General features: G+C 39.0%; 1 protein-coding gene across 1 annotated transcript in view; it reads right to left on the minus strand.

The window, feature by feature from the left end:
- Positions 1 to 9,491: 9,491 nt before the first annotated feature.
- LOC132915490 (homeotic protein Sex combs reduced) overlaps positions 9,492 to 19,101 on the minus strand; it is a 219,472-nt gene continuing 209,862 nt past the window's right edge. The window contains exon 3 of the mRNA XM_060975342.1: positions 9,492 to 13,318. Coding sequence (XP_060831325.1) covers positions 13,014 to 13,318 — 305 coding nt within the window. The 3' untranslated portion in view covers positions 9,492 to 13,013. The remainder of the gene's footprint in view (positions 13,319 to 19,101) is intronic.

Genomic DNA, 19,101 nt, shown 5'->3' on the forward strand with positions numbered 1-19,101 from the left:
ACTCCAAGATGTTTTACGCCAATTGACGGCCTTAACGGTAAATCGAAAAGCTTCGTTTCATGACAGTTCCTTAGGATTATTGCGGTCCGCTTAATTCTATGTGCACAGTTAGTGGTAAAGAGTCGTAAAGAGTCACCGGATGTAACAATGTGAAAACGCATATGCGATCATAGCGCTCAAAAGGCTGAAGCACAAAACCGTGCTCTTCTATTGGGTTGGCAGCTAATGACAAAATCCGCGATCACTTAGCTGCCGAGCGAATATCAGTACACGAAGCTTCCATCATACATCTCCTTCAGGAATAGAATCGCGAGGACCGTGTATTCTGGTTTTCCCAGCAGCGTGTTGGTAAAATTTTTCCCCAGGCGTCTGGACGAGTAGAGAACGCGAGCGAATCCGGCGTGGGGCCGTGGACGGGGCAGGTTTCTGCCGTGGTCTGCTTCTCCATCAACGAAGCGGGTCCGTGCGTCTCGCGGGGAGTGCTCGCGATATCGCAGCTATTTGCATAAGGCTATCGTCTTTCCTTTGTTGCGGGTTCGCCTCCCACATACGTGGCGAGGCTGTCACTCAGCTCTCAGACCTCTTTCCACGGCGCGGCCTTCAGTCACATCAGCCGCGGATCAGGGGCTTCTCTCTATCTATCTTGTCGTCTTCTCTTCGCTCTCTTCGTCTTTCCTGCTTTCTTTCGTTCCCCGCTGCCCTGCGCCCTTCTTACTGTTCCGCTCGTCCTCGTTCGTTCGATTTCAAACCTCCCTACGGCAGCAGAAGACCGTACACCCTGTCTTCGCTACCTTGCCTGCATTCCTGCATACAATTACACGGGGCTGCGCTTATGCATTTCGTGCGTAACGTTCGCTGTAGCCGGACTCCAGCCAAGCGAAATAGTTGCTGCGTCGATTTTTGGCTCGACTTACGCGTTCCGTTGGAAGTACAGTAGATGGAGATGATATGGTGAGACTGAAAAGTCTGTCGCTGGTTTAGGTCTACATCTGCTAATGTTTGTAACAATCTGTTTGTATTGGTAGGACACGGGGATTCGTTTGGGGCAGGACAAATTAACACTTTGACTGCTTTGACCCTGAAGATAATTTCAAGGTCGTCAATTCAGATTTGCGTGTCAATATCTGTTTCTTATGTTTTAAGCGACATCAAGACGAATTGAAGATAACTTTGCAATGATGTCGTATGTAGCGTTAGTAACTTTTCAAAATCTTCAGTAGCAATAGAAATAATTTAACACTTTGAAATCACACGTTTTGCTGAGGACGCCACGGGAATATTTTTATTATTCAAAGCATATAATGGTAAAGTAATAATAAATTGATGATGTAAGACAACGTTCTTCCCCAATGGACCGTTTATCTTATTGGTGGTCACGGGTGACCAACATGGCGCCTTGTTAACAGCTGATAGCGACGTATTATAACAAGGCTTCGTTTATTTCAACAAACCATTCGCATTCGTTGTTTCGTCGCAAGCAAAACGCGCAGAATATATTGTTGAAACGTGTAGAAGATGTTAATAAACAGTATTTGCTCATTCTGTATATAACAGTAAGGTATGTTCACATTTCTAACCTCAATTATATGATCATAAAGCAGCATTTATAATTATTTTCTAAGGTGTGTTTATAATAATATTCGTAGATTACCCCTCCAAGATATGGATGCAAACATAGTGTACAGTTAGATGCAAGATCTGTTCTCATTTTTTTTTTTTATTGATGTTCTGATAAAAACGTTTAATTGTTAAATGGGGCACTTTTATTTCAGAGTATTTTCTATTCATCGGTTATATTCAAAATGCCCTAACTGCCAATTTTCATTCAATTTTGAATGAGAAACCGTGGGTCATATATGAACCACGTGGCAGTCAAAGCATTAAAAGCAGTTCATCCTTTGCAGTATATCCTTTTCTATTCTTTCATGGTACATGTAAAACGATTTGTCTCCTTGCAGGGCACAATGGTTGTATATTATTTTTAATTTATATTTTGGAAGCTCCTGTAATTAAATATGAACTTCTATATAAGTGAAAAATCATAGAAATAGTAGAGTGAATGAGTGAACTCTCATGTGCCATAAACTGTCTGTCTCGTGTGTTTAAATAGATACAGCTCTACTGAAAGGTTCATTGTTGACGTTAATTATAAACATTCAAGCACATTTCTCACATCTACAAATCGTCTCAAAAACAGATGACTCTTAACAATAAAAAATGGCCACGATGAAGGAAGTGATGCAACGTCTTTAAAGGAATGATTTTTTAGTTTAGTTATAAGGCGAGTGAAGTTGAAAAATAACGTTATCCTAGATCAGGTTCCCAGGAAAGCCTTCTATAGAACAGGTAATTTAAAACACACGGAAAGTCCACTCCTGTGCAGATGTTTTTTATGAGTATCTTAGGCTATAAAAGACTACGTTTAAAGTGGTCATGGAAAATCGTGTTTTTCGAGCGTTTCACCGTGCTTCCAGCTGCTTCTCTACTTTCTAACGTTCCGTCCGTGAATCCGAAAGTCCTGCAGCTAAAAATTAATCGCAGGACGTTGTCCAATTAATTACGCACTTTTTATCATCATCGAGTAAATTGTTTCATCGTCAAAGAAATTTAAACGTTTATCAGAAACGTAACAACGAGAAAGTTACTACCCGTTTCATCAACTTTCCACTAAAAATCATCAACTATTTTTCTACTAGTTAAACCTTAAGACTTTATGGTCTGAGTCACATTTAATCCCAATTATACATCAGATATCGAGTTATAGTTTACAAATATATAATTATTTTTATTCCACTTGATATTTAGCACAAATTTTATGATTCTTATTTTTTTTTTTTTTTTTTATTATTTCCTACTATTTTATTATAAATTTCGCATTCCTTAAAATACTAAAATACTAAATACTAAATTAAATTACAATTTTTTTCTATTTCTCCAACGTGTAAACGTAACGAGTATATGCGCTGATATTTGCGAATATAGTTCATCTCAAGGAGAAAACCAGAACATTCAAAAGTAGCGAAAAAAGCAAAGTATGTTAATTACAATATGGTTGGGTTTCAGTGGACGAGATTGATATGAAAATTTTGTAATAAACGCAACCGGTAGCCACGGGTGGTTGCGTCGTCGCGTACATGTCGATGACTATCTCGCGGACCGATGACGAACTGGGTAACTCGGTCAAACCCAGCGGCTCCGCGGGGATTTACATACAAATTGAAGTGGCGCGCGAGAGAAGCATCGATCGCGCGCGAATGCGAATATGGTAATCGGCTGAAGCTGCAACGTTAGCCATCGATGAGTTCGGGAAACGTGCCCGGCAAATTGAATTAGGTAGGTCCCTCGTGTCACGAGACTCGTCGCGTCTTCCACATTGGTTCCCTTCTCGTTTGACTCGATGCGTCACGATCTTCCTTCCGATAGAAAATATCCTTCGTTGTTGCGCGAAAAGAGAAACGGAATTGTCATAAATATAATTAGAAATACAAAGCATGGATTAATAATGCAGAAGGTATGGGAGAATAATAAAGTTCAATATATTAATAATAAATTGGAAAGTTTTATTAACGTTAGGTGTGATGAAACTTTCGAAAATGTGGCAAAGTGATGAAATAATAATAAAATAAAAAATAAAATAAAATAATAATGAAAAAATAATAATAAATAAAAGGACGAAATAATTCATAAAATGATACTGAATACACAAAAAGTACATAAAAATACATTTAAAACATACTGAAATATACATAAAAATATTTCTCCCCTTGCCTAATTATAATATATACAATAAAACAATACTGAAATATACCTTCGAAGTACCCAAACATTTGTGTACTGTGTATCACTGTTTTTCTGGTTCTGTTGGGTATGCGTTTCCGAAGGTCAGAAGTTGATAGTGTCATAAACGCAACGGTTAGAGTAATCTGAGGATAGAGTTACACAGGATAGAAATTTTACACATCAAATATGTCTTTTTATATTTTATATGTTCGAATGTTAATGTCACTTGAAAAATATTTGGCAAGGGGAGAAATATTTTTATGTACATTGCAGTATTTTTTTAATGTATATATTAGTTCCAATGTTAATGTGGCTTGAAAGGTATTTGGCAAGAGCAGAAATATTTTTATGTACATTGCAGTATTTTTTAAATGTATATATTAGTTCCAATGTTAATATCACTTGAAAGATATTTGGAAAGAGGAGGAACGTTTTTATGTATATTTCAGTATTTTTTAATGTATTTTTATGTATTCAGTATTATTTTATGAATTATTTCCTCCTGTATTCTTTGTCACATTTTCAAACTGCATCTTCCTTTGACCAGAAGAAGTTTTAAATGTAGGAACAAAGAATCGATATATTGTATATTTGTAGTGTGATATTTGTAATTTTGCATTCAGAATATTAACATTAAATAATCTTTGGTTAAAATAAAAGCAGTAGGATTGTATAAGAATTATTTACAGATAATACAATGTGTACTAAATCCTACATAAACAATATGAATATGTAGTGATACATGAGTCAACAGAAGATTCGAATCAGGAGAGACTCACAGTGTTGTGTCTTGAAATGGCAACGTTGTTTTGATTCGCTAGGCTTAAAGGTAAACAAACTCGGGACAAAAAATTATCGCTGTTATTTGTAATCATCAGCCGGATTACATTTCAACTTTTTGTAACTACACCAGTCGATACAAATAAACGAACGTGCTCTCCAGAAAAAATTATTCGGTTGGCAACTAAGTGATTGCGGATTTGTCAATAACACCTAATAACAAAATCCGCAATCACTTAATTGCCAACCTAATATAGCGAGACATACAGTCGAATAGCGAGCATGGAGTTGAACAGTAGCATTGAGCGAGTGATGATTACAACTGGCACACACTATCTCTGTACTTGTATTTAAAATGATTTTAATACACACTGTACATTAATAAACTAACACTTATAATAAACCACCTCATTAGATAAAACGTTTTGCGTATTTTTGTTTAATTAACCTCCAAATGTTTCGTTTAAAATTATTAATTTTTTGAGTGCTGACAATTATCGAAAAATCTAAAAGACTGGCATTCACGATAGTGTCTCTGTGTTTGTATTTAAAATGATTGAAATACTACTACGATTACGACTACTACAATTTTATCACTCGTCTCTTTATTAAATTACCACGCATAATAAACCACCTCATTAGATAAAACGTTTGACGTATTTTTGTTTAATTAAACTCTAGATGTTTACATTTAAAATGATTAATCTTTTGAGTGCTCACAATTATCAAAGAATCTAAAAGTCTAATATACCGAACGAGGAATAATTCTTCTTTAGACTTACAGTAAATTTCAATATTATAAACAAGCACCAAAACATGGAAAACTCCTTCATAACTCTATATATACCTCACAATCTCACCGAACGATTCTTTATCTCTGAACTTGCATCGAATCTACCGGAAGTCTCGGTCCTTCGACCCATCGATTCAATGTATCGACTATCGCTCGCGAATTTTTTCAAAAGCGAGACTCGATCCGCGATACCGGGGCGTCAAGACAAGTATCTGCGGAGGTTATGGTTGGACAGGCGATCAAAAGCTTGTCCGGAAGGGGGCGCACATCTCATCGGCTGGCAAAAAGCGCAAAAGGAGAAACTGGAGGTTCGAGAGCAGGATAAGCGGGTGTTCCTCGTAGCGTGCTGATACTCCACCGGTAGATCGGTGAAGATCGTCGAGTTTCGTTGGCCAGAGGAAGAGTTGCGCCTGGTGTCCATTCGAGTCTCTGCATCTGTGGAGTGGAATGGACTCGGCGGAATGGGACGAGGACGGAGGCCGCATTAATAAAACATTAAGGTTTTGTAGACGATGTATCGATGTAGTGTTTATATTATCTTCTTTGATGTCGACATGTGAATTGGACAGATTTGTTATTCAGACTCCGTACATAAAAGTGGTGAAGTCTTGCTCCGCTCCGTTTGTGGACAGGGGACGCGGCCACGGACGGACAAACGGACGAACAAACGCGACGCGGACGGACGGACGGACAGACGGACGGGCTCTACCTCCTTCGTCTCTGACTCTTTCTCTCTTCTTGGTCCCTGCGTCGCCTGTCACTCAACCGATCGACCGCTGATGGAAGGAGAAAGGGCCGCGGGATCGAGGGCCGCCTTTCTGACTCGCCGCGGAAAAACTCACGCTGCCGATCGAGTTATCGAACTTTTCCAAACGCGGATCATCTTGCCGGTGTCTTAGCGGGAGCCTGTTAATGGCTTTCCGGCCACATCGCGCCGCTTTCGAGAATTGCGATACTTTTTCGCCATAGACGTCTGCCTTTCGCATCACAATCCTTTCGTTCGTTTACTTCGATTTATGGCTCGCTGTTTGTATGACGACTTGTCACGTAGTTATAATCATTTTACAACGTTACAAGATTCTTTGTATTTTTCTACAATAACTCACGTACATTTTTATTACAATTTTTAACATCGTATGCTTCTATACATAAAAGACATAACCTAGCAAACACAAAGATGTTTGCTACCCCGCGGGGGGTAGCCATATTTATTTTTATTTTATTTTTTTTTATCAATAAGATATACCACTTTACCAAATGTCCTTCAAATTGTAAAAAAAAAAATATGCTTCTATTATTCTTTAATCGACCACTATAGTTACATACCTCAATATAAATCCTAATTTAAGTGATAACACGAAGATGGCACCCCGCTGGGGGTAGCCATATTTATTTTTATTTTATTTTTTTTTACCAATAAGATATAACACTTTACCAAATGTCCTTCAAATTGTAAAAAAAAAAATATGCTTCTACTATTCTTTAATCGACCACTATAGTTACATACCTCAATATAAATCCTAATTTAAGCGAGACACGTGTGTGACGTTGAACATATTGAACAAAGATGTCGTGATGGACAATCCGGTTTATTAAAATTAGAAAGAAACCTGAGCTCCATGAATATAACGATCGTACGAAAGATGTCGATTCCTTGGAACAACGACTGTAACACAATAATAACTCAAGTTCATTGCACGAGGCCAGAAGGGCTAACGATTGGCGCTCGTCTGAAACAAACACCGGGCATTCCCTGTGGTTGCACGCGCGACGAGCACGTCTCCGCTTTATTCCCAAGGAACGTGCGGTATCGATACTCGTCCCTCTCGAGAGCTCTCCCGTCGTGTCCCCTACTCTGAACTCGGCACCGTGATCCCGAACCTTGACTCTTCATTAATCACCGCGCGGTATCAATGACTGACTGAGTGACTGACGCCAGCCGAGAGGTATTATATACCTACGGCGTTCCGCGCCAAACGCTTCACGCTTTCTGCTACGAGTTTTCCCGGATACGGGGCTCGCTCACCCGCCAGCAAAATCCTACCTCGAAATCTTGCGAATTTTCCACCGTTTCATGTAAACCACTTCCTTTATAGCCTTTACGTTTAACGAAGACGATTTCTTCAGGTTTTTACACACATTTTTAAGGTTAAGAACAGACACATTATTAAGGTTAAAAACAGACACACGCTTTTAAGGTTAAAAACACATTTTATGGTTTTATAATTGTGGTACTTTCTCAAACACTATTTGTCATAATTAATGGCCAGCAGAAATAATTGAAATAATTGAAAGACTATTTGTGTCAGGAATAATATTCGAGATGAACAAAGATATTTTATAGGCTGTGCTCGTGAGAACTTTGATCCAAATGCCTGAGGCGATTAAAAAGAATCCGGGCGCTTGTTTATTATTGATAAGATGTATTTTATTCTTTGTAATCGTTTTGTGAGATTAAATTGATTTGCAAAAGTCAACATACGATAGTGAAACTGTTCTTTGCAATTGTGAAACCTTGTAGAATTATATTGTCACTCGACAAATACTTCCATACTCTGTTATTATCATATTTACGAGTAGTAGTATCACGAACGTGTCTTCAAACAGTGAAAATGCACTATTACCGTTCCTCGACTAGACGAAGAGTGTAACGAACTCGTTAGACGAAGTTTCAATGTCGATAATCATCGACTATCGAATTACCAAACTGCTTTATGACTTTCGATAGAACCATCGAAATGAGAGGTTGGTAGGACTGAAAATTCTACGTTTGCCAACGAAGACCATAGTTAACGACTATCATGGATTCATGGATGTCCGCGTAAGACGGGCCACGGATCCAGTGGAACGGAAGGGATCGATAATTCGACGGCGCCATGCTCGTTTTATCCTTCAATCCGTGCGGTCTATCGTTACAATCTGGACAAGGAAAGTCACGATCGTCGAGTAGGCGAAACGTGCAGCGTGAGGAACCGGTGGAGGATCGAAACTTGCGCTGTCATCGTCGGTAGCATGGTGAAATCGTAGGATAAACAGAAAGAGAGAGGAAGAGAGAGAAGCACTGCTCGAAGCATAGATCGTGACTTGCGTTCAGTCCTCTTGTCTCTTGTTGTCTCCTTGTTACCCGACTCCTGTCCGTTTCGGTAGTTTTTGAGGGTGTGAGACTGCTTTATCACGCGCGACCTCCCGCTGTTGTCACGCGATCTTATCGCGCTACTCGAGCGGATTCGACCGCTCACGATCGCCGATCTCTACCAGTTTCTCGATCCTCGTCCAAGTGGTGCTCGTAGGTATAAATTATCTTTTACTCAATTTATTGGACGAATGGTTGATACTGGACAAATAAAAGGAACAAGGTAGGTAGCTGAAAACGAAATTATTTTTCACCGATCGAATACGCGCCATTACTGTCATCGATGCGATCCCTTATTAAACCTAACCTCAATTATTCGACTCGTCTCAATGTTAACGGGGAAACTATTATTTTCTGATGCGGCGAAATATAATCAGCCAGCCTTATTATCGATAATTGCCGTTGTTCCGTACGATTGAAATGAAAACTCAACAAACGTGTGGCCAATTAGAGGACGATCCATCTACACATATGGAACGTTATTACGGTGGAAGAAAAATGCGCGTGTACACCCGTGCACTCGGTCCGATAACCTTTGGGCATCGCTCGATCTTTCGACTCGAATGTTATCACGGCCTGGAATTTCAGCAACGGCTGGCCTCGTCCTATCGCCCATAATTGTAAACATAATAATTATCGTTTTACGAGCTCGCCGTAATTAACACAATTTTTATGCGTTGCGTCGTGTTATTCCACCGATTAAAAGTAATTCAGGATTGCGTTATCGGACAGTTAAGTCGCTTGGTATCTCGTAATGCGCAATAATTATTGTTGCACTCGGAGGGAAAGTATTTTTTTCCTTAAGCGATCTTAATATTTTTCGTTAACCAAATGTACAAGGTTTACGAGTAAATATGACTGAAGCACGCTTCATAGGTTGTTTATGTATTGGACCTTGAATGACTTCTTGCCTCTGTAATTGCAAGATACGATGGCTTTTAGAAGCCATAATTAGTATAATGAATTTAATGTATCAGACTTATCAGGTAATGAATAACGATCGTATGTTTCTGTACGTCATATCATTTAATAATTACAATTTAAATTATATAATTATGCGACCTTACACGTACGGTGCTCTAGGTTACGTAGATGTATTAAGTAGGTATTTTTAGTTAGACTATTACGTATATTACATGGAATGAAGTAACATTTGAGTTGACGCTACACGAACGTAATACTTGAGCTTAATTTAAAGTGGAGAACGCATCCTTCGCACCTGACGAGTAAATAGGCTTCTTCTTCTTATTCGCTTCGTTGACCACTGTTTCTTTTCATCCTCGATTTCTACGGAGTCGGCGACGCGTGTTTACCGAACGACGCGGTCGACTTGAAGAAAGTAAAACGACGAACGTCGAAAAGACACGCGTTCCGCGTCTCCCATTCACAACGGATTCTTTTCCCTTAAAGAGCGCGAAAAACCGAACTCTGCATTCATAGGTACGGAACGTGTTGTGTACGACACGCGGCGTGAACAACAAAAAAAAAAAAAATAATAATAACGAAACAAATAAAATACAATATTAACACTGGACCAAGTCATTAGCAACAGGCTCACTCTCAATAGAATAATAGCAATAATGTCAATAATTTCAATAATCATTGTAATAATATTAATAATAATAATAATTACTATTATAATCCTCACTATCTTTTTCTTTAAATATTCCTATATAAAGTACCAGGCGATAACGAAAGATTCTGCAACATAGGAAATATGCTTCGATTCGTTCTTCGAATAACTTGTATCCTGCATCTGTGCCAGATATCACAAACAATTACGTTCCACGAAGCACGGATACATAATTTTTTGTCGCTTATCGAGTGCAAAAGAAGTCGAGGAATCGGCTCGTTCGTTAACGCCTCGTACGATAATAACGTCGTTCAATATTGTGTTGCCATATATTCAATAGCTATGTACAATTCAACATTATAGCCTACACTTACATCTCTCTTTCCGCCTTGTTCGCTTTTACCTTACATTTGTAATCTTTTTCTCTCTCGCTCTCTCTCGCTCTCACTCACTCTCTCTCTCTCTAAATATCGATAATATATACTTTTTTAGATCCCTGTATTCTTCCGAATTTGCTTCGCATAAAGTTACGCAGTTCACGACATCTTACTAAGCACGGAGCGACTGCTAGCTGTTTATCTTATTTTTTTCCTCGTTTAATTATAGCTTTTCTTTTTTTCATGTCTTCGTATCACAAGATAAACCAATTAACGCGAGCGCACGAACGTGCGCGCACCACGACCGCGAACACATTATCTAAATTCATTTATACACCTGCCGTTTTGTTCGATTAAGTAGAGGAATCTTTCTATTCCACTTCCTCTTCCTTTTCCTTCTCTTCCTCAAAGGACAATTGCTCGTTTTTTATCGGTTCGTCCGTTTCGCTGTACGAACTCCGCTTCATTCGCTCGTATCCCACGCGACGTCGCGTCGCTATGCGCAGTTGCGACCGCGCAAGCAAACGGCAAACGCATGCGCGGACGCGAATGTGATTATCTCACATATGTACGTGTGAACAGCTGATTTGGAAATATCTATTACCTCTAGACGAAAAGTTGTACATTCTTTAATCCTTGTACAATTTCGAACAATATTGTATCGTATGTATAATGCACCGAACATTTGCAACTATTATAAACAACGACGCGACGCGAGAATTCTGCGAGTGCAACGAGACTCGACTTCATACGGTTCCGTATCGAAATTGCGTTGCTCTGATTGAATCGCACGCGTACTACGCCTAAAGTTATCGTCGTAGAAAAGAACAGTTCATATTGTAATTTGTTCTGAAACGACGATCGTTAGCTGCCATAGAAAAACACGGACCGCGGTATTTACAGAGAGTTTGCTGTTATCTTCGGCTGCTCACCGATTTCTTCTTAATATTCTATCGAAAATTGAAAACCCATAAAGTGTTACCTTCGACAAATTGGCTGTGTTCGATCAAGACATAGAAAGTAAAGAAACATACATTTAAAAAACAGTGACGCCAGGAAAGAGAAAAAAAAAAAAGAGGAACATGGAATATCGTGTGAAACAAGTGACTTGGTGTATTAGATGTGTACATTTATAATGTTGTAAATTGAAGAGGAAAGCAGTGATACTTTTCTGATCGATTTGGCTTAACGAACTGCGGTATAGCAAACGAGGTTCGATACAACAGGTTGTTCTTAACTATCGGCTGTTCTTACTCGCTATAAAGTTAACATGCGCTTTGTCGCATCGATTTGGCGACTTATTTCGTGTCGACCGAGCGGACCTTGAAAATTGTCAGCAGCCTCTATCGAAAAACGGCAGAGAATAGGCTCGAGTATTAATAGGCACCTTACGTACTATGAAGTAGAGACTTTAACGTGCACATAGAAACTGCGCGGTACGTCGATGGAGACTGCGTGGTTCCGCGAATCTCCATCGACGAACGCACCCTCGCAGAGAGATAGATTTCGAGAACGAGCGAAAGAACAGAAAGAGAAGAGAGGAAATGGAAGAAGAAACAAGAAGTTAAGTAAGTACATCAGCGCATCCTCTGTTTTTCCTTTCTTCCTTTTTTTTTTTTTTAGTTTCTCCTTCGTATTCGGAATATAGGGAACGATGTGCACAGGTTGGATAAGGGGTCCAGGGGGTGGGGAGTAGGAGGGTTTGGATAGACCCAGAGATGCGGAACAGTGCGCAGCCAGACAAGATAATTAATTAATTAGTCGCTCAATTAATTAATTTCTTAGACCGCTAATTTCTAAGCCTTAAAAACTACTGATGCGGTTTTATCTCACCCGCTGAGGTGGCTCCTCGTCCGCGTTCAGCATCGGTACGTTTGTAATCCAGCCGCGGCGAGAGCCCCTCGGAGCGCGTCCAGTCCATTTAATCGGGCGCACGGCGTGCTTTGCAGAAAATTTTTGGCTTCCCTTCAACTTCAAATAGTTTTATTGTGACGGAGTATCTTATGGATGGACACAGGCACAGACCGACGAACCGTCGAATTCCAACCGATCGTGTAACAAAAAGTACCATAAGATATGGTAAAACGAGGATGAATTTCAGGAAGTTTCGTTTCTTAAAGTTCAAACACGTCAGGTCGACGTTCCTCGTGATAAAAACTCTAAAACCCTTTCGTCTGAACGCAACGCGTTCCTTCGCCAGCGCGTGCAGTACTCGGAATACCAGCAAAAAGACGATGGGAGAAGACGACGGAAAGCCCGGGTAGAGGAAGAAGAAGAAGAAGAAGAAAAAAAAGAAAAGGGATAAGGAATAAAAAGAAAGAGAGAAGTAGAAATTCTGCTTGACGAGTGACAATCCGTCGAGGCATCGGTGGCCTGTGTCAGACCTCGTCGGGTCTCACCACGTGTCCTACTGGAAGTGAAGTGTCCCGGGCCGCCAAGTCACGCGAGACTTGCTATAGTCTTTGGTGACGGCGACCGAGCCGAGAACAGGAAAAAAGCCTTTTAGAAGTTCTGCTCGCCGTACATCCCGGGGAACCGGACAGCGTGTGCTCCGAGCTCGGCGGGCGAGAACTCGTCCTATGTGGCCAAATGAGCGAACTGGCCTGGGTGGGGCGCGAACTGGTAAGGGTGGCCATACGGCGACATGTGGTACGGAACAATGTTCATGCTAGCCATCTTATGCTCCTTTTTCCACTTCATCCGTCGATTTTGGAACCAGATCTTGATTTGACGTTCCGTCAGGCAAAGGGCATGCGCGATCTCGATGCGACGCCGCCTCGTCAGGTAGCGGTTAAAGTGGAACTCCTTTTCCAGCTCCAGCGTTTGGTACCTGGTGTACGACGTCCTCTGTCGTTTCACCTCGCCATTCGCGTTCACCGTGCCTGCCAAACAAATATATCCATCGATTAATACATAATCCTTATGCTTGTACCTGGGTGTTTGATCGTTGAGATCCTTCTATGGAAAGTTGAGAAGCTTCCTAAGTAAATGAGCATCTTGCAACCTATTTTCAAGGCTGAGCTTCGATTAGGTTATCTACTATTAGTTTACTTATCAATGGTGGTTTCTTATGATCATGGTGACCATTAGGTGGAAGGACCATGAGTGGCAGTCAAGTGACACCACTTTCGATCAACTTAGTTTCAACAGGTTGCAAAGGATTATCAGCTAAAAGCAACCATGTGTTTCTAGTGTTTTATTATGTGTTTGATCATTACATAATTCTTATGCTTGTACCTAATTGTTTGATCGTTGAGATCCTTCTATGGAAAGTTGAGAAGCTTCCTAAGTAAATGAGCATCTTGCAACCTATTTTCAAGGCTGAGCTTCGATTAGGTTACCTACTACTAGTTTACTTATCAATGGTGGTTTCTCATGATCATGGTGACCATTAGGTGGAAGGACCATGAGTGGCAATCAAGTGACACCACTTTCGATCAACTTAGTTTCAACAGGTTGCATAGGATTATCAGCTAAAAGCAATCATGTGTTTCTAGTGTTTCTATCAGATTGATTGACCTGTCGAATTAAGAACGTGTCATAACAGAAGTCTAAGAGAAGGCGACAAGACCCATGATCATCCGATGTATCGAAGCGTTACGCACGAACGATGCAGAAAGAAGGAACAGGGGAAAGAGGATGAAACGCGTACGTACGATGCATAATAGCTGGGCTGAACGCGTGTAACGCTTCACGACTTCGTTAATTATTTCAACGAGTCGCGGCTAATACATCGACCGTGGCTACCGGATCGCGAACTGGTCACTTGGCAGCTGTTTTACCTATTTGCTCAGCACGCCCGAGCCATAAATAATTTTGCAACGCTGTTATTACGATACTCCGCCTATTACACCTATCCTCTGTGCGTTGCAAAAGACTCGGTAATGAATAGCTCGGGCAACGAGCATCAGGAGAAATCTCGAGGTCGCCTTTAAATACCAATAACCTGTTACTTCTGCTTTTCCAGCCACGCAATCAGCGACTCGCGGCTAAACTGGCCGATTTACCGCTAACATTTTAATATCCCAATTACAATAACGCTCGATACTCTCCTTATGAAATAGGTGAATCATGTCTCGTTGATCGTTGCTAGCGTAATCTTATCGATTCAGGAAGCCTGATCGATGAAATTTATGCATTGCTTCTCAGGCATTGCGATTCCTGTCATTTAATATACATCTCGTTGTTAGATTTCTATGTGATAAGGTTGATTTACAAGGTGACCGACGAGAACTAGAACCGATGGAAGATAATAGAATTCACTTACAAGCTGCAGCAACTTCTACCTGTTCTCTTTCTATTAATCGATACTGACAAGCAAAAGCGTATCGATGGTTTTGGATCAGTGAATCCAGCAGGTGCTAAGCGGATCGAAAGTACAACCCCATTCCCTTCACGGTGATCATAGATCCATGTCAATGCGGATATTAAAGAATCGGCTCATTTACAGCGATAATGAGCGGGCTATTAATAGCAGTGTGCAAGGGAGAGCTCGACTCACTCAGGGACGGCAATGTGGCTGTTGTGCATGGTCACGTGCGCGAAAAGCAGGCTTTCTAAGCGGTGGGAAAGCATGTGAAATGTGGTATTCTAAGAAAATACTTTGACCAAGAATATATTAATTTGCGTGAAACGTCGACACTCGAATAATTACTTTTCTATTAATCTTAATGAATAATTAAAAAATTCCAAGTCAATGTTCAATCTAAATGTAAAATTTAAATAAAAAATCTCAATTTGTGTGAAATGTCGAACTTCAAAAAATTATTTTTCTATTAATTTTAACGAATAATTAAAAAAATTCTAAGTCAATGATCAGCCTCCAAAAAATTCTTACAAAAATCTAAATAAAAATCTCAATTTGCGTGAAACGTTAAATTTCGAACAATTATTTTTCTATTAATTTTAACGAATAATTAAAAAATTCCAAGTGATGTTCATCCTCCAAAAAATTCTTACAAAAATCTAAATAAAAATCTCAATTTGCGTGAAACGTTGAACTTCAAAAAATTATTTTTCTATTAATTTTAACGAATAATTAAAAAATTCCAAGTGATGTTCATCCTCCAAAAAATTCTTACAAAAATCTAAATAAAAATCTCAATTTGCGTGAAACGTTGAACTTCAAAAAATTATTTTTCTATTAATTTTAATTAATAATTAAAAAATTCCAAGTGATGTTCATCCTCCAAAAAATTCTTACAAAAATCTAAATAAAAATCTCAATTTGCGTGAAACGTTGAACTTTAAAAAATTATTTTTCTATTAATTTTAATTAATAATTAAAAAATTCCAAGTGATGTTCATCGTCCAAAAAATTCTTACAAAGTCAAAATTAAAATCTTAATTTATGTGAAACATCAAAATTCAAAAAATTATTTTTCTATTAATTTTAACGAATAATTAAAAAATTCCAAGTCAACGTTCATCCTCCAAAAAATTCTTACAAAAATCTAAATAAAAATTGTAAGAACTTTGGTTAATTAAAAATTGAAGATCTAAGCCGACCACCCCCCAAAACCTATGATTTTCATCCGGCAGAATTCTCACAGAAAATAAATGCTGTTCGCGTGGAAACTCGTTGACGAGGAAATCAACTTGCTTTTGGAGATTCCAGAGGAAGGTTTCCAGTGACGCACCTCCTGTCCAGCGAAGCTTAATGACCGAACCTTTCGAGCCGCGTGTTATCACTTTCCTCCCGATGTAGCACGTCGTCGAGCTGACTTTTTAATAAATAGTAGCCCGACTGGAGAGGACCCGCATATCGTTTATCCAGCGCGCACCTAGCCGTTTTGTAACGGCCAAACGGAATTCCTTTTTCTGGCTGGCTCATTATTATACGACAGTCGAACGCGCGAACTATAAAGCCGGCACGCGTACCGACGTCGCCGAACGGGGCACCGAGGGACACTCAGCGTGCTCCTCCCGTAGATCCTCGCAGTGGATCCTTTCCGGTGATTAATTGCCAGCCATGTCCCGCTGACGTCGATACGCCCTATGGCGCTGCGTGGAGACAATCCGCTTGGCCATCCACACGCTCGAAATATCCTCACGCGAGTAGCTCGATACTGTACGATGTTAACTCCAGAGACATTGGTATGTTAGTTTGTATTATAAAATGGCAATGAATTGGCATAGGAGGTTGGTAGGAATTTAATATGTTTGGGTAAATTGTAAGCAGAGTTGATCCAAATGAATTTTTTAATTAGTATGTATTTGGTCAGAATTTTTAATTAGAATTGAGAAACTTCCTGGAAAAAGGGCTCAGAGAATTAGGTAAATTGCTTTGGAAGTTTTTAAATATTAGCAAGTCTAGCTTGTTAATTGTATATAAATTTTAAGTTAATTCAAAATGTATTAATTTATAGTGGAGGCTAATTGGCATAGGAGTTGGTAGGAATTTAATATGTTTGGGTAAATTGTAAGTGGAATTGATTCAAATGAATTTTTTTTAGTATGTATTTGGTCAGAATTTTTAATCAGAATTGAGAAACTTCCTGGAAAAAGGGCTCAGGGAATTAGGTAAATTGCTTTGGAAGTTTTTAAATATTAGCAGGTCTAAACTGATAATTATATTTCAATCAAATTTTAAGTTATATTCAAAATGGGAAACGTTCAAATCAAATAGACAGTGTATGTATTTTTCAGTCATTCAGCTTCTTCTTGTATTCTTCTACTGGTTGCTAAATAAATTTCAAAAAAATTCAAGTATTCAACTAGAAAATAGATAATTGGTCTCTTCCCAATTAATCAGAATAAAGGGAATATATGGAGAATAAATGTGAAGAAAAAAATCCTGCAATATCAATCTTTTAGAATAAGAGGAAGAAATAAAATTTGAAAAGTTTGAGTAAAAAGAAATACCTGAGATGGACTTTTAAGTAAGAAGAAGCAACATCCAAAAGACGGGGGGCGGTAATTAGTTAAAGAAGAGAAATATTCTTCTAATGGTTGCTACATAAATTTCAAAAAAATTCAACTATTCAATTAGAAAATAGATTATTGGTCTCTTCCCAAATAATCAGAATAATGGGAATGTATGGAGAATGAATGTGAAGAAAAAATAAATAAATAAATATAAATACTTGAGATGGACTTGGAAATAAAAAGAAGCAACATCCAGAAAATGAGGGCTGCGATTAGCTAAAGAAGAGAAATATTCTTCTACTGGTTGCTACATAAATTTCACAAAAATTTAACTATTCAACTAGAAAACTTTCCCAATTAATCAGAATAATGGGGATATATGGAGAATAAATATGAAGAAACAATAAATAAATAAATATGAATAATAATAAATATGAATAATAATAAATATGATAAATATAAATACTCGAGATGGACTTGGAAGTAAGAAGAAGCAACATCCAGAAGACGGGGGCGGAGATTATTGATGGTGACGATGCACGGGAGATTTGGAAATTAAATGCGGAGGTGGAGTTGGACCGATCGGATGGTAGCGTTGAAAGCGATTGCAAATTGAAAGTAGTTGATTCGACGCTGAAGATTCCAAAGCCGATAATCACCGCATTCAGAATCTGTTACAAGCATAGTGATTAGTTGTTATTTTTGGTATATCCATCTACTTGCAAATCAGTCTATATGTCATAATAATCATTGAATATGTGTTAGCATCTATTGTTCAGTATAATTTCAAAAAATATTCTTATCCAATCTCTAACATTAAAGTGAATGAATAACAACAAAAGAATTCTTTACCTGATGTATCTTAAAGAAATAACCTTGAACAAGTAAAATTCCGCGCTCTCTAATCCCTAATCTGACAATGCTGTTAAATGCTATTCAATGAATACGAACTTTCCCTTCATGTCCTTGTACCACATTGTCTCTGTTAAACAACGAAACGAACGCGACATATCATCCACTGCGTCCTTTAACTCTGTCGTGTTCTCTGAATAATTTTACATCCAATCGCATCTTCTTACCTTTTGCAAATTTTTAAATGCATAAAAAGATCACTGTCAATATCCATAATTTTCCATCTTTCAATCGTACATTGGTGTCTAAAAATATTACAAATTTCTTATTTTATAGAAACGCGTGTTTATCGCGAGATTTGAAGAATACAATAAGATTACATACCCCATACAACAAACAATATCGGACAATATAAATAGATTATAACATAATTAATTAATATATAAATATAAATTAATTTATTGAATTTTCATGTATGCACCGTCGGTAAAAAAGCGCGACTGGAAAGCAACGAGAAAAAAAAAACATGGCTGCGTCGATCGAACAATAAAATCACGGTTCATCGCGTGCGGCATAAACGCGTATCAAACTATTAGCCAGAGAACAAGCTGTGCCTAGGCTGTGTCATCGAGAAGGACACCGGTCGGATGCTTTTTCTAAATCCTCCGCCACCGATGATTAATGACTCGTCCGCGCGTTTCGTCCACGTCGCATCGGGCCAATGCTGTGAAAGAATGCCACGACCAAGGATTTGCAACAACAAAGCCCTCTAGCAGCAACTCTGACGCGAGCGTGCACACGCGTACGAGCCCGAAAGAGAGAGAGAGAGAGAAGAGAGAGGGGGAGAGTAAGGACCGCCTTTTGAATAATCCGTGAATGCGTCCGCGGATTCGTATTCGGCCACGGGTTCGTTCAACCGGCGGAACAAAGAGAGCTGGATAATGAT

This window comes from Bombus pascuorum, chromosome 17, assembly GCF_905332965.1.
Source record: "Bombus pascuorum chromosome 17, iyBomPasc1.1, whole genome shotgun sequence".
In the NCBI taxonomy this organism is placed as follows: Eukaryota; Metazoa; Arthropoda; class Insecta; order Hymenoptera; family Apidae; genus Bombus; species Bombus pascuorum.